Consider the following 14,190-nt stretch of genomic DNA (forward strand, 5'->3'; position numbering starts at 1 on the left):
TAGATTCAAGGACACAGGGGGGTGAAACAGACACACAACCCTACCTGGAACCTCTCTGGCATGTCTGTGGAGCGGATCTCGTTGTCCTGGTCAGTCATGTGACTACTCTCCAGCTCGCTGGGCTCGTAGAGCTCGAAGATGCTCTTCCTCCCCACCCTCCTCTTCGTTGGCTTCTTGGGCCGGTCCCAGCCCTCTTCATCCTGGTCCTCCTCCTCTTCCTCACCCTGTTCATAAGCACCGTCGGCGTCGAACTCCGCAAAGTCAAAGTCGCCCCCGAAGATCTCCTGAGCTTCCTGGAGGGCCCTGTAGACGGGGACAGAGGAACAGAGGGGACACAGGTCAAAACATGCTGCTCTCAATGGATGTTCTGCATTACCTGGAAGGAAACCACGAGGATGGATGGGATCGTATACAGGTCTGTCCACAATAACCCTGAGGAGGAGGTGAACACTATCCCTAACCCTGAGGAGGTGGTGAACACTATCCCTAACCCTGAGGAGGAGGTGAACACTATCCCTAACCCTGAGGAGGTGGTGAACACTATCCCTAACCCTGAGGAGGAGGTGAACACTATCCCTAACCCTGAGGAGGAGGTGAACACTATCCCTAACCCTGAGGAGGAGGTGAACACTATCCCTAACCCCGAGGAGGTGGTGAACACTATCCCTAACCCCGAGGAGGAGGTGAACACTATCCCTAACCCTGAGGAGGAGGTGAACACTATCCCTAACCCTGAGGAGGAGGTGAACACTATCCCTAACCCTGAGGAGGTGGTGAACACTATCCCTAACCCTGAGGAGGAGGTGAACACTATCCCTAACCCTGAGGAGGAGGTGAACACTATCCCTAACCCTGAGGAGGAGGTGAACACTATCCCTAACCCCGAGGAGGTGAACACTATCCCTAAACCCGAGGAGGAGGTGAACACTATCCCTAACCCTGAGGAGGTGGTGAACACTATCCCTAACCCTGAGGAGGAGGTGAACACTATCCCTAACCCTGAGGAGGAGGTGAACACTATCCCTAACCCTGAGGAGGAGGTGAACACTATCCCTAACCCTGAGGAGGAGGTGAACACTATCCCTAACCCTGAGGAGGAGGTGAACACTATCCCCAACCCTGAGGAGGTGGTGAACACTATCCCTAACCCTGAGGAGGAGGTGAACACTCACGCATCTGTGTATCCTGAGAACTTCTTGCTTCTCCTCTTGGTGATAGGCTGGCCATCGTCGTCCACGATAAAGTCATCAATATCTGAGGAAATACGATTATCAGAGCCAGGAAGTTTTCAGACATTTTCTTTTGTCCTGTAATATGTTTATATTTGCTTATATAGAACGGAGTTTCTCAAAAAGAATTTCAGGTATTAAATGTGTAACATTATCATCAAAAATACCCGACTCCTCCTCTCCCTCCTCTTCCTCTTCTTCGTCGAGGCGTTCACCATGGCGACGTAGGGGCGGGTCGACTGTCTCTCCCTCCTCCAGCTCCCCCTCTCCGTCCTCGTCATCTCCTCTGTGGAAGATCTCGTCTGCGATCTGGTCCTTCTCGTCATCTTCATCATCATCCATCGTCTTCACACGGTCATACTTCTTCTTCTGCCAGGACAACAGAGGACGGAGAGAGACGTTTAAACTGGGGTCCATGTCCTCAGAGAGGACAACAGAGGACGGAGAGAACGTTTAAACTGGGGTCCATGTCCTCAGAGAGGACGGAGAGAGACGTTTAAACTGGGGTCCATGTCCTCAGAGAGGACAACAGAGGACGGAGAGAGACGTTTAAACTGGGTCCATGTCCTCAGAGAGGATGGCGAGGAGGGGGTAAGACGTTTAAACTGGGGTCCATGTCCTCAGAGAGGAGGGCGAGGAGGGGGTAAGACGTTTAAACTGGGGTCCATGTCCTCAGAGAGGATGGCGAGGAGGGGGTAAGACGTTTAAACTGGGGTCCATGTCCTCAGAGAGGATGGCGAGGAGGGGGTAAGACGTTTAAACTGGGGCCCATGTCCTCAGAGAGGATGGCGAGGAGGGGGTAAGACATTTAAACTGGGGTCCATGTCCTCAGAGAGGATGGCGAGGAGGGGGTATGACGTTTAAACTGGGGTCCATGTCCTCAGAGAGGATGGCGAGGAGGGGGTAAGATGTTTAAACTAGGGCCCATTTCAGGTTATGCATTTATATGATACTTGAATATATTATCATGACTCATTTGAATCACAAAGCATCTCAGTGTAGGAGTGCTGATATAGGATCAATTTAGCCTTTTTGATAACAATTACATAATTATAATTGAAGTGATTGCTTACCCTAACCCAGACAGGAAGGAACTGCTAACCCTAACACCGACAGGAAGTGAGTGCTTACCCTCCTTTTGACTTTGACTCCCAAGTTCTCCTCAATGAGATCCAGATCATCATCATCCAGGTAGTCATCATAGTCTGGGGAGGAAGGGAGTGAGAGAGAGGGGGAAAGACGGAGGGAGGGTAGAAAGAGGGTGAGGGAGGAAAGGAACGAGGGGGGGAGAGAGATAGAGGGAAAAGTGTGACAGAAGAAATTAGTTTACATAAAATATATTTCATTTATCTACTAGGCAAGACTGTCAATTTTGGGGGAATGAAATTTCACAGCCCTGAAGCCCAAACTTACTGCGTTTCTTGCGTCTGTGTCTGACTTCATCCTCTGAGTCGCTGCCGCTGCCTGCTCCTCCACTTTTCTTCTCTTCCTCTTCCTCATCTTCATCCACATCATCGTCGATGAGCCCCATCAGGTTCCCGTGCTCATCCTGGTCCTCTGTGTTTAACTCTTCCTCCTCTTCCTCTGTAGGGGGTTGGAGGAAGAATTAAACACACATGCAAACATTTGCTCATAAACTAAACACACTGATGAAGACATGATATAGGAATTACATGGGCAGAGAGACAATCATGCGTCACACTCACACCTTCTGATGATTCCATACAAAATCAGTACATTGTAATCATGTGCTCACCATCATCCATAAACGCCTGGGTCTTTTTAGGCTTCAGGTCTTTCTCTTCAAACTCCTCCTCCGACTCCTCAGCCTCGCTATCGATGAAGTCAGACATGTCTGCAAGGCCTGGACACACACGCTACAGGTTAACACAAGGATCGCACTAAAAGAGAGAATTTGTATCATCATTGTATCTCAGAGTTGCTTTAACAGTCCTGCTGTCAGTTTTAAAAAATGCACCAAACCAGGAAAGCTAGTAATGGCACTCGATCCTGCATAACAACGTTCAGAATAGAGAATCGTGGACGGATTGAGAAACGTAAGGAGTTGCGCGACTCTGGCACAACACGTTCACACAGATGATGGACGTCTCACGCACACAAAACACCAGTGAACAGAGAATACACATTTAGATGCTACAGTACCTAGCTAGTTAACGCTAGGTACGGTTAATTAAGAAACCAATGTTGCGCTGGGATGCTTGGTTTTCTTGCCAACCATCTCTGCGGTTTTATAGGACGCTTACATAACTAGCTAACTATGCTTTTTGTTAGTTTTGAACTTTATATCTCAGTAGCTAATTAGCTATATACCCATGCTAACTGGCTAGCAAGCACAAACACTCCATTAGTTAAACGAAGTTAAACGTAAAGGGCTTTCGTTAGCCATGTGGCGACTTTCAGTTGTTATATTACCAAGACACGTTGATAATGAACTCTGAATTGTGTATCCTTGACTTCAGTTAGCAATATGTTTTGTTGCTAAAAATCAAGATACTGGGAGACAACAACAAGGCCCCTGTAGTTAGTTAACTTAGCCAGGAGGACAACAGTCAATGCTATTGTTCCCATGTTGTTGGCGCGGGATTATTTCACTGGACACCAAACTCATTTTGTTAAAATAACTTACTTCTCCCTGCGACGATACTTGACCTAAATCCTTGAAATGTAGAAGGATATGTCGCTATGCTATATCTTCGCGCAAGCTTGTAATAATAAAAATGGCTGATGAATAGCGGCGTGTTGAATTCCGGTGGTGAGGAAACTTCCGACTCCGTGTGAAGTGGTTTGTTCTCGTGGAGCCCAACCACTCCCTCTGGTGGACAATATTATAACGTCAAGTCCTGAGACCACGTTCCGCAGCGATAAAAAGGAAAATAACGAACTAAGTATTGATTTCAAGGTAAAAACAAACGAAGTAGACTCATAAGTACTTCAAATGTATAACAAAATCCGCAAATGCCACATTACTTTTAATCTAAAATGAGTCATCCGCGCCAGCAGGGGGCGCCCTCCTCCCCCACGGTACCATTTCCATGACGTAGCAGAAACTAATGAACATCGCGGAGTTGTGTTGAGTGGCAGCTGCGAGCGGTAATGGATAACTGTACTGGTCATTCACACTTTTTATTGAGCGCTTTCTTATTGACATGTTTATTTGGGCTATCGCTCGGGACGGAACTGAGCTTTGTGACTTGCGGCTCTGTTGTAAAGCTGTTAAATGTAAAGCACAATGTCAGACTGCACTCTCACGACGTGCGCTACGGCTCCGGTGAGTCAATGTGTTCTTGCTATCTAGCCAACTGCCAGCGTCTACTAGTAGCTAACTATAGCTTGGATACAGAGAAATGGGAAAACGGCTTGACTTGATTATATTCTCTCTCTTCTCCATTGTTCTCACGCATGTTTCTGTTTGCCTAACGGTGTATTTGCCTCTCTCTGTCCTGCCAGGCAGCGGGCAGCAGTCAGTAACAGGCGTGACCACGGTGGAGGACAGTAACAGCTACTGGAGTGTACGGGGCACCAGCGGGGCCCAGTGTCACCGGGGGACTCCTATTAAGTGTGGTCAGACCATCCGCCTCACACATGTCAACACTGGACGCAACCTGCACAGCCACTACTTCTCCTCTCCGCTTTCCTCCAACCAGGTCAAGGGAAACATTGTGTTTGTGACCCAAATGACACCCTATTCCCTATTTAGACCAGGGCCCATATAGCTATAGTTAAAGGGCCCATAAGGTTCTGGTCGAAAGTAGTGTTCTGTATAGCGCAGGGGTACTCAACTCTGACCCTACGAGGTCCGGAGCTGGTTTTCTGTTCTACCTGATCATTACTTTGCACACAACTGGTGTGACGGGTCTAAATCAGTCCCTGATTAGGGGAAACAATGAAAAAAGGCAGTGGAACTGTCCTTTGAGGTCCAGAGTTGAGTTTGAAGGGTATAGGGAATAGGCTGTCATTTGGGGTGAATGTCTGTCAATATTTGTTTATTCTGTTTTGAAACACTTTAGCCTGGCTCACTGTGTGGAGATGTGTATCACCATGTTTCACAAGAGGTCTGGACTAGAGGTCGACTGATTAATCGGAATGGCCGATTTTTAATTAGGGCCGATTTCCAGTTTTCATAAAAATCGGTATTTTTGGGCGCAGATTTAAAAAATATATTTTTTCATATTTTTATTTTATAATATATACCTTTATATTTATCTAGGCAAGTCAGTTAAGGACACATTCTTATTTTCAATGACGGCCTAGGAACGGTGGGTTAACTGACTCGTTCAGGGGCAGAATGACAGATTTTCACCTTGTCAGCTCGGGGGATCTAATCTTGCAACCTTACAGTTAACTAGTCCAACGCAATAACTACCTGCCTCTCTCTCGTTGCACTCCACGAGGAGACTGCCTGCTACGCGAATGCAGTAAGCCAAGGTAAGTTGCTAGCTAGCATTAAACTTATAAAAAACAATCAATCATAATCACTAGTTAACTACACATGGTTGATGATATTACTAGATAATATCTAACATGTCCTGCATTGCATATAATCTGACTGAGCATACAAGTATCTGACTGAACGGTGGTAGGCAGAAGCACGTAAACATTCATTCAAACAGCACTTTCGTGCGTTTTGCCAGCAGCTCTTCATTGCGCTGTTTATGACTTCAAGCCTATCAACTCCCGAGATGAGACTGGTGTAACCGAAGTGAAATGGCTGGCTAGTTAGCGCGCGCTAATAGCATTTCAAACGTCACTCGCTCTGAGACTTGGAGTAGTTGTTCCCCTTGCTCTGAGACTTGGAGTAGTTGTTCCCCTTGCTCTGAGACTTGGAGTAGTTGTTCCCCTTGCTCTGAGACTTGGAGTAGTTGTTCCCCTTGCTCTGAGACTTGGAGTAGTTGTTCCCCTTGCTCTGAGACTTGGAGTAGTTGTTCCCCTTGCTCTGAGACTTGGAGTAGTTGTTCCCCTTGCTCTGAGACTTGGAGTAGTTGTTCCCCTTGCTCTGAGACTTGGAGTAGTTGTTCCCCTTGCTCTGAGACTTGGAGTAGTTGTTCCCCTTGCTCTGCATGGGTAAAGCTGCTTCGATGGTGGCTGTTGTCCATGTGTTCCTGGTTCGAGCCCAGGTAGGAGTGAGGAGAGGGACAGAAGCTATACTGTTACACTGGCAATACTAAAGTGCCTATAAGATCATCCAATAGTCCAAGGTTAATGAAATACAAATGGTATAGAGGGACATAAGTCCTATAATAACTACAAGCTAAAACTTCTTACCTGGGAATATTGAAGACTCATGTTAAAAGGAACCACCAGCTTTCATATGTTCTCACGTCCTGAGCAAGGAACTGAAACGTTAGCTTTCTTACATGGCCCATATTGCACTTTTACTTTCTTCTCCAACACTTTGTTTTTGCATTTATTTAAACCAAATTGAACATGTTTCATTATTTTGACATCAGTGACATTGGCGATGTGATCTATAAAATAGCCTCCAACACTCTACTCAGCCAACTGGATGTAGTCTATCACAGTGCCATCCGTTTTGTCACCAAAGCCCCATATACTACCCACCACTGCGACCTGTACGCTCTCGTTGGCTGGCCCTCGCTTCATACTCGTCGCCAAACCCACTGGCTACATGTTATCTACAAGTCTCTGCTAGGTAAAGCCCCGCCCTATCTCAGCTCGCTGGTCACCATAGCAGCACCCACTCGTAGCACACACTCCAGCAGGTATATCTCACTGTTCACCCCCAAAGCCAATTCCTACTTTGGTCGCCTTTCCTTCCAGTTCTCTGCTGCCACTGACTGGAACAAACTTATTATTTTTCTCCTTTTGCACCACAGTATCTCTACTTGCACATCCATCTTTTGCACATCTACCATTCCAGTGTTTAATTGTCATATTGTAATTACTTCGCCACCATGGCCTATTTATTGCCTTAACTCCCTTATTTGCACTCACTGTTTATAGACTTTAAAAAAAAAAATTTCCTACTGTATTATTGACTGTATGTTTTGTTCATTCCATGTGTAACTCTGTGTTGTTGTATGTGTCAAACTGCTATGCTTTATCTTGGCCAGGTCGCAGTTGCAAATGAGAACTTGCTCTCAACTAGCTTACCTGGTTAAATAAATAAATAAATATTTTTTTTACATGATTTTATTGATGTATTATATTAATTAAGTTAAAATAAGTATTCATTCAGTATTGTTGTAATTGCCATTATTACAAATAAATAAATAAAAATCGACCGATTTAATCAGTATTGGCTTTTTTGGTCCTCCAATAATCGGTATCGACGTTGAAAAATCATAATCGGTCGACCTCTCGTCTGGACGTTGTCCTTGATGCTGGATTGAACCCCTGCTCTCTGTTGCCCTCAATCACTAACTACAATACTAAAAAGATATATCATTGTATAACTGTTCATGCTTTCTCTGGTCCTCTTTCTTTCTCCCTCCCCCGTGCTCTCTCTCCCTCTCCCCCCTCTCTCAGGAGGTGAGTGCGTTTGGTGAGGAGGGCGAGGGGGACCACCTGGATGAGTGGACGGTGCAGTGTGGAGGGGCGGTGTGGCAGCGCGAGGAGGCTGTCCGCTTCCAGCACGCCTCCACCGATGCGTTACTATCGATTACGGGGGAGCAGTACGGCCGGCCCATCCATGGGCAGAGGGAAGTGCACGCCATGATGGGCCCCAGCCAGCACAGCCTGTGGAGGGCCATGGAGGGGGTTTATATGAAGCCCAGTGAAAGCCCACTAGGGAACAAGGACTACAGCCATCCTCTACACACAGAGTTCTGATTCAATCGGTCTACAGCCATCCTCTACACACAGACTGACTACAGCCATCCTCTACACACAGACTGACTACAGCCATCCTCTACACACAGACTGACTACAGCCATCCTCTACACACAGACTGACTACAGCCATCCTCTACACACAGACTGACTACAGCCATCCTCTACACAATAGTTTTGATTATCAATCAACCTGACCTGGCTCTATATACCATTTTCTTCCCTGTTGTCTCTCTCTCTCGCCCCCCCCCCCCAAACACCCTCACGCACAGTGGATCTCATCTGGGGGTTGCCAGGACAACTACAGAACTCTTTGACCAATCTCTGTCACCTGACCTCATCAACAGAGAGTATTTGATACACTAAACGAATGCTGCTACAAGATGTAGTAAATACTATTTTCTATTTCCCCTCCACACGCCTCCTCCCGACGTGGTACTCTCCCCTCCACACGCCTCCTCCCGACGTGGTACTCTCCCCTCCACACGCCTCCTCCCGACGCGGTACCCTCCCCTCCTCCCGACGCGGTACCCTCCCCTCCTCCCGACGCGGTACCCTCCCCTCCTCCCGACGCGGTACCCTCCCCTCCTCCCGACGCGGTACCCTCCCCTCCTCCCGACGCGGTACTCTCCCCTACTCTCGACGCGGTACTCTCCCCTCCTCGGTACTCTCGACGCGGTACTCTCCCCTCCTCCCGACGTGGTACTCTCCCCTCCACACGCCTCCTCCCGACGTGGTACTCTCCCCTCCACACGCCTCCTCCCGACGTGGTACTCTCCCCTCCTCCCGACGTGGTACTCCAACATAGACATGCAAAGATATGTGAGACACCAGAACAAAAACAGCTAGTGATTGTATTGTTCTGTATGTCAGAGGTGCTACATAGCCATTTTGCTAGAGCCTCTAAGATGGTGCGCGGCCCCGTGTCTGACTGGTTATAGGATAGGGTAAATATGACTTCATTGGTCTCCTGATATGATCAACAACAGACTACGGTCCATATCAATTCTGCAGGTTTGTGTTGATTGTGCACAGAAACGCTAAATGGAGGCCAGTGGGAAGAGTGTTTATTTTAAAAAAAACAAGTCTTGTGCATCTGCAAACATACGAAAAACAACCAGCCTTGTTACGGTGCCTTTTATTACATTATCGATTTCCCTCTACTATTCAAACAAGTGTTGTATCAATAAAGAGGAGCAATTTGAACCGTTTTAAAGAAACATTTGAATCCTAGCACACTGCCTATCCCCACAATTCTCTTCTTTACCATGAACGAGTAGGGTTTCTTTGTTTGACTTGATTTCAGTTTAAGTCCATACAGTATTACATATCCCTTCCAGTGACTAAGCTGAAACATGAAGTGTACCATAATTCTCTGTCCACTACAGTATTATATCACAGTAAGTGTTAAGGAGTAGATTCCATTCAGGAAATTCATAACCTGAATCATAATTCCAATTGAGGAACGGAAAGGAACGTCCCCCGTTGAAAATGCAAGGCACTTTTTGAGTCTAGAATTTCTCAATTCACCTTCTAGAACTAACCTAATTGGATTGGATTTGACCCCAGCCACGCTGTCATTGTCCCAGGGGTTGACAGCTACAGCCTGTCTGGTCTGACGTGGGTCTTACAAAGTGTTTTATATCAGCTGTCTGTGTGTTCATTTCAACACAAAGATTTGTTTTCACAAGACTTGTACATGATTGTAATAGATACCTCAGATTAAATGGGTGTTTTGTGCTAACCAGTGTTATGTTCTCTGTCTGTCCTTGGTTGATGACTCGTCTGTATCGTCAGGAAAGGTCTTCTCTCTTCAGATTTCTACCCTCGTCATCAATGGCTCTTAATACTTTTTATTACAGAGAAATAACAACACTTAAAGTGATGATCCAGAGATTTTGTATAATTTCAGCCAGAAGGTTTGAAAGTGGTGCTCATGTCACAAGCCAAAACGGGTCCCTGAAAATTGTGCACTACTGTATGATATGTTAGGTCCTGCAAAAAATGATTTTGTGTGTAATATATATATATATATATATATTACACACACACACTACTGTTCAAAAGTTTGGGACCACTTAGAAATGTCCTTGTTTTTAAAAGAAAAGCCAAAAATGTTGTCCATTAAAATAACATCAAATTGATCAGAAATACAGTGTCGACATTGTTAATGTTGTAAATGACTATTGTAGCTGGAACCGGCTGATTTTTAATGGAGTATCTACATCAGCGAAGAGAGGCCTATTATCCGCAACCATCACTCCTGTGTTCCAATGGCACGTTGTGTTTGCTAATCCAAGTTTATCATTTAAAAAGGCTAATTGATCATTAGAAAACCCTTTGCAATTATGTTAGAACAGCTGAACAGCTGTTGTTCTGGTTTAAAGAAGCAATTAAACTGGCCTCCTTTAGACTAGTTGAGTACCTGGAGCATCAGCATTTGTGGGTTCGATTACAGGCTCAAAATGGACAAAAACAAAGAACCTTATTCTGAAACACATCAGTCTATTCTTGTTCTGAGCAATGAAGGCTATACCATGTGAGAAATCGCCTTGAAACTGAAGATTTCGTACAAAGCTGTGTGCTACTTCCTTCATAGATCCGAGAACACTGTCTAACCAGAATAGAAAGAGGACTGGGAGGCCCCGGTGCACAACTGAGCTTGAGGACAAGTACATTAGAGTGTGTAGTTTGAGAAGCAGATGCGTCTCAAGTCCTCAACTGACAGCTTCATTAAATAGTACCCGCAAAACACCCGTCTCAACGTCAACAGTGATGAGGCGACTCCGGGATGCTGGTCATTCTTGGCAGAGTTGCAAAGAAAAAGCCATATTTCAGACTGGCCAATAAAAAGAAAAGATTAAGATGGGCCAAAGAACACAGACACTGGACAGAGGAATTCTGCCTAGAAGGCTGCATCCCGGAGTCGCCTCTTCACTGGTGACGTTGAGACTGGTGTTTTGCTTCGTGAATCTTCATGAATCAGCCTTTTAAAATGATAAACTTGGATTAGCTAACACCATTGGAACACAGAAGTGATGGTTGCTGATAATGGGCCTCTGTACAGCTATGTCGATATTCCATTAAAATATATTTTTCCAGCTACAATAGTCATTTACAACATTAACAATGTCTACACTGTATTTCTGATCAATTGGATGTTATTTTAATGGACAAAAACAGTGCTTTCCTTTTAAAAACAAGGACATTTCTATGTGACCCCAAACTTTTGAACGGTTGTGTGTGTGTATATATGTGTATATATATATATAACTCAGCAAAGGGAACATCCTCTCACTGTCAAAACTTATCATGTGTAAATATTTGTATGAACATAATAACAATATTCAACCACTGCGACATAAACTGAACAAGTCCCAAGCTCAGTCCGATGATGCTGTGACACACCGCGCCAGACCACCACGGACCCTCCACCTCCAATTCGATCTCGCTCCAGGGTACAGGCCTCGGTGTAACGCTCATTCCTTCGATGAAAAACACAATTCCGACCATCACCCTTGGTGAGACAAAACCGCAACTCGTCAGTGAAAAGCACTTTTTGCCAGTCCTGTCTGGTCCAGCAACGGTGGGTTTGTGCCCATAGGCGACGTTGTTGCAGGTGATGTCTGGTGAGGACCTGCCTTACAACAGGCCTACAAGCCCTCAGTCCAGCCTCTCTCAGCCTATTGCAGACAGTCTGAGCACAGATGGAGGGATTGTGCGTTCCTGGTGTAACTCGGGCAGTTGTTGCCATCCTGTGCCTGTCCCGTGTGATGTTCAGATGTACCGATCCTGTGCTGGTGTTGTTACACGTGGTCTGCCACTGCGAGGACGATCGGCTATCCGTCTCCCTGTTGCGCTGTCTTAGGCGTCTCACAGTACGGACATGCAATTTATTGCCCTGGCCACATCTGCAGTCCTCCTTGCGGCATGCCTTAAGGCACGTTCATACAGATGAGCAGGGACCCTGGGCATCTTTCTTTTGGTGTTTTTCAGAGTCAGTAGAATGGCCTCTTTAGTGTCCTAAGTTTTCATAGCTGTGACCTTAATTGCATACCGTCTGTAAGCTGTTAGTGTCTTAACAACCATTCCACAGGTTTATGTTCATGCATTATTTATGGTTCATTGAACAAACATGGGACACAGTGTTTAAAACCTTTACAATGAAGATCTGTGAAGTTATTTGGATTTTTACGAATTATTTTTGAAAGAGTGCTGAAAAAGGGACGTTTCTTTTTTTGCTGAGTTCATATAAATGTATTTTTTGCAATTTGTATTGACATGTTAGGAATTCCAATTCATACAATATGTTACGAATTGGTCAGTGCTTTAGATCCTGGACTGCATCTTTAATGTTCAATGCCGTGGAGATTGTGAGAGCTGAAACTCTGTAGCTACAGGTAATACACAACTGTTTACATTATGTACTTCAATGTAACTACACAGTATTGGAGCAACTTGCCTCTATTCAATCTGGATCAGATAGCAAAGTTAATTTCCCATTGAGCCGACATATGAGGGATATATGCACTGTTTACCATGAATGCAGTCTTGGCTAACTTGGCAATCACGCTGCAATGCTGAACTTCTGCGATACTGATTGAATATAGAGCCCTTGACATAAAGAGAGTTTGACTATTCATTATGCATACACACGTTTGAGTGAAAGATGAGAATTTTATTGACCCAGACTCACAGTGACAGAGGTAGACTTCACCGTACCAGTGGAATATTCTTCTCACAAAGACTGGCCAACAGGTAGATGTGCTCCTTGGCCCACTGGTAGTGCACAGAATAAACACTCAGGGCATAGAACTCAAATGTGACATAGAACTCAAGAACCTAATATAGAACTCCATGAAATGACATAGAGCTGTGTGTGAGTGCGTCTGTGTGTGCATTCCTGTGTGACGTGTGTACAGTCATAGCAGGTGTGTCTGTAGTGCTCTAGGGTCTGTGTGTAGAGTATGAAGGAGAAGATGTGAGAGAAGTGGGCTGTCTGAACCCGAAGAGACTGTTCCTCAGACATAATATACACTGGGGAAATGATTGGGGTTGCCTTAGTAATGTTGACATGAACCAACAGCAATATGTTTTGCATGTTGTATATTGTCATCCTTGAGGTGTTTCCAGACTAAATTAGACAGCCTTAACTGTAATATTTTAATGCATTGCTCAACAAATCCCTATTGTAACTAATGTGTATTATGTTAGGTTATGCATATGACAGTGTTAAGGGGCGGCAGGGTAGCCTAGTGGTTAGAGCGTTGGACTAGGAACCGAAAGGTTGCAAGTTCAAATCCCCGAGCTGACAAGGTATAAATCTGTCGTTCTGCCCCTGAACAGGGAGTCAACCCACTGTTCCTAGGCCGTCATTGAAAATAAGAATTTGTTCTTAATTATCTGACTTGCCAAGTTAAATAAAGGTAAAAAAATAAGTGGCCTTTATAACAATGTTTTGGGAGTCCAATACCAGTAGCTCCTCGCTCTCCTCGGGGCTAGCGGCTGACTGGATGTGTCTCTGCAGTGCGGTCACCTGGGCGTCTGATCTCTCCATGTAGTCTCTGGGTTACATGACTCACCTGTGATGTAGTGTAAACACCTGGACAAGGTAAATGTGATACAAGGTAAATGTGATACATGTTGTAAACACCTGGACAAGGTAAATGGTGATACATGTTGTAAACACCTGGACAAGGTAAATGTGATACATGTTGTAAACACCTGGACAAGGTAAAGGTGATACATGTTGTAAACACCTGGACAAGGTAAAGGTGATACAAGGTAAAGGTGATACATGGTTGTGAAACTGTAAACACCTGGACAGTGTAAAGGTGATACATGCTGTAAACACCTGGACAAGGTAAAGGTGATACAAGGTAAAGGTGATACATGCTGTAAACACCTGGACAAGGTAAAGGTGATACAAGGTAAAGGTGATACATGCTGTAAACACCTGGACAGTGTAAAGGTGATACATGCTGTAAACACCTGGACAGTGTAAAGGTGATACATGCTGTAAACACCTGGACAAGGTAAAGGTGATACATGTTGTAAACACCTGGACAAGGTAAAGGTGATACATGTTGTAAACACCTGGACAAGGTAAAGGTGATACGTGTTGTAAACACCTGGACAAGGTAAAGGTGATA

At 45.2% G+C, this 14,190-nt stretch overlaps 2 protein-coding genes across 2 annotated transcripts in view; one reads left to right on the forward strand and one right to left on the reverse strand.

Moving 5' to 3' along the window:
* The window catches only part of supt6h (SPT6 homolog, histone chaperone and transcription elongation factor), a 37,236-nt gene extending 33,230 nt beyond the window's left edge, over positions 1-4,006 (reverse strand). The window contains exons 1-7 of the mRNA XM_064971438.1: positions 3,877-4,006; positions 2,986-3,093; positions 2,643-2,813; positions 2,361-2,434; positions 1,397-1,598; positions 1,173-1,254; positions 45-303 (exon numbers count right to left, since the gene is read on the reverse strand). Of these exons, the coding sequence (XP_064827510.1) occupies positions 45-303; positions 1,173-1,254; positions 1,397-1,598; positions 2,361-2,434; positions 2,643-2,813; positions 2,986-3,082 (885 nt within the window). The 5' untranslated portion in view covers positions 3,083-3,093; positions 3,877-4,006. The remainder of the gene's footprint in view (positions 1-44; positions 304-1,172; positions 1,255-1,396; positions 1,599-2,360; positions 2,435-2,642; positions 2,814-2,985; positions 3,094-3,876) is intronic.
* A 287-nt stretch (positions 4,007-4,293) lies between these two features.
* Positions 4,294-9,782, forward strand: sdf2 (stromal cell-derived factor 2). The gene is made up of 3 exons (XM_064971439.1): positions 4,294-4,518; positions 4,698-4,894; positions 7,737-9,782. The coding sequence occupies exons 1-3, from the start codon at positions 4,344-4,346 to the stop codon at positions 8,037-8,039; spliced, it is 675 nt and encodes a 224-aa protein (XP_064827511.1). The 5' UTR covers positions 4,294-4,343; the 3' UTR covers positions 8,040-9,782.
* Positions 9,783-14,190: the final 4,408 nt, after the last annotated feature.

This window comes from Oncorhynchus masou, chromosome 8 (genome assembly GCF_036934945.1).
Source record: "Oncorhynchus masou masou isolate Uvic2021 chromosome 8, UVic_Omas_1.1, whole genome shotgun sequence".
Lineage (NCBI taxonomy): Eukaryota > Metazoa > Chordata > Actinopteri > Salmoniformes > Salmonidae > Oncorhynchus > Oncorhynchus masou.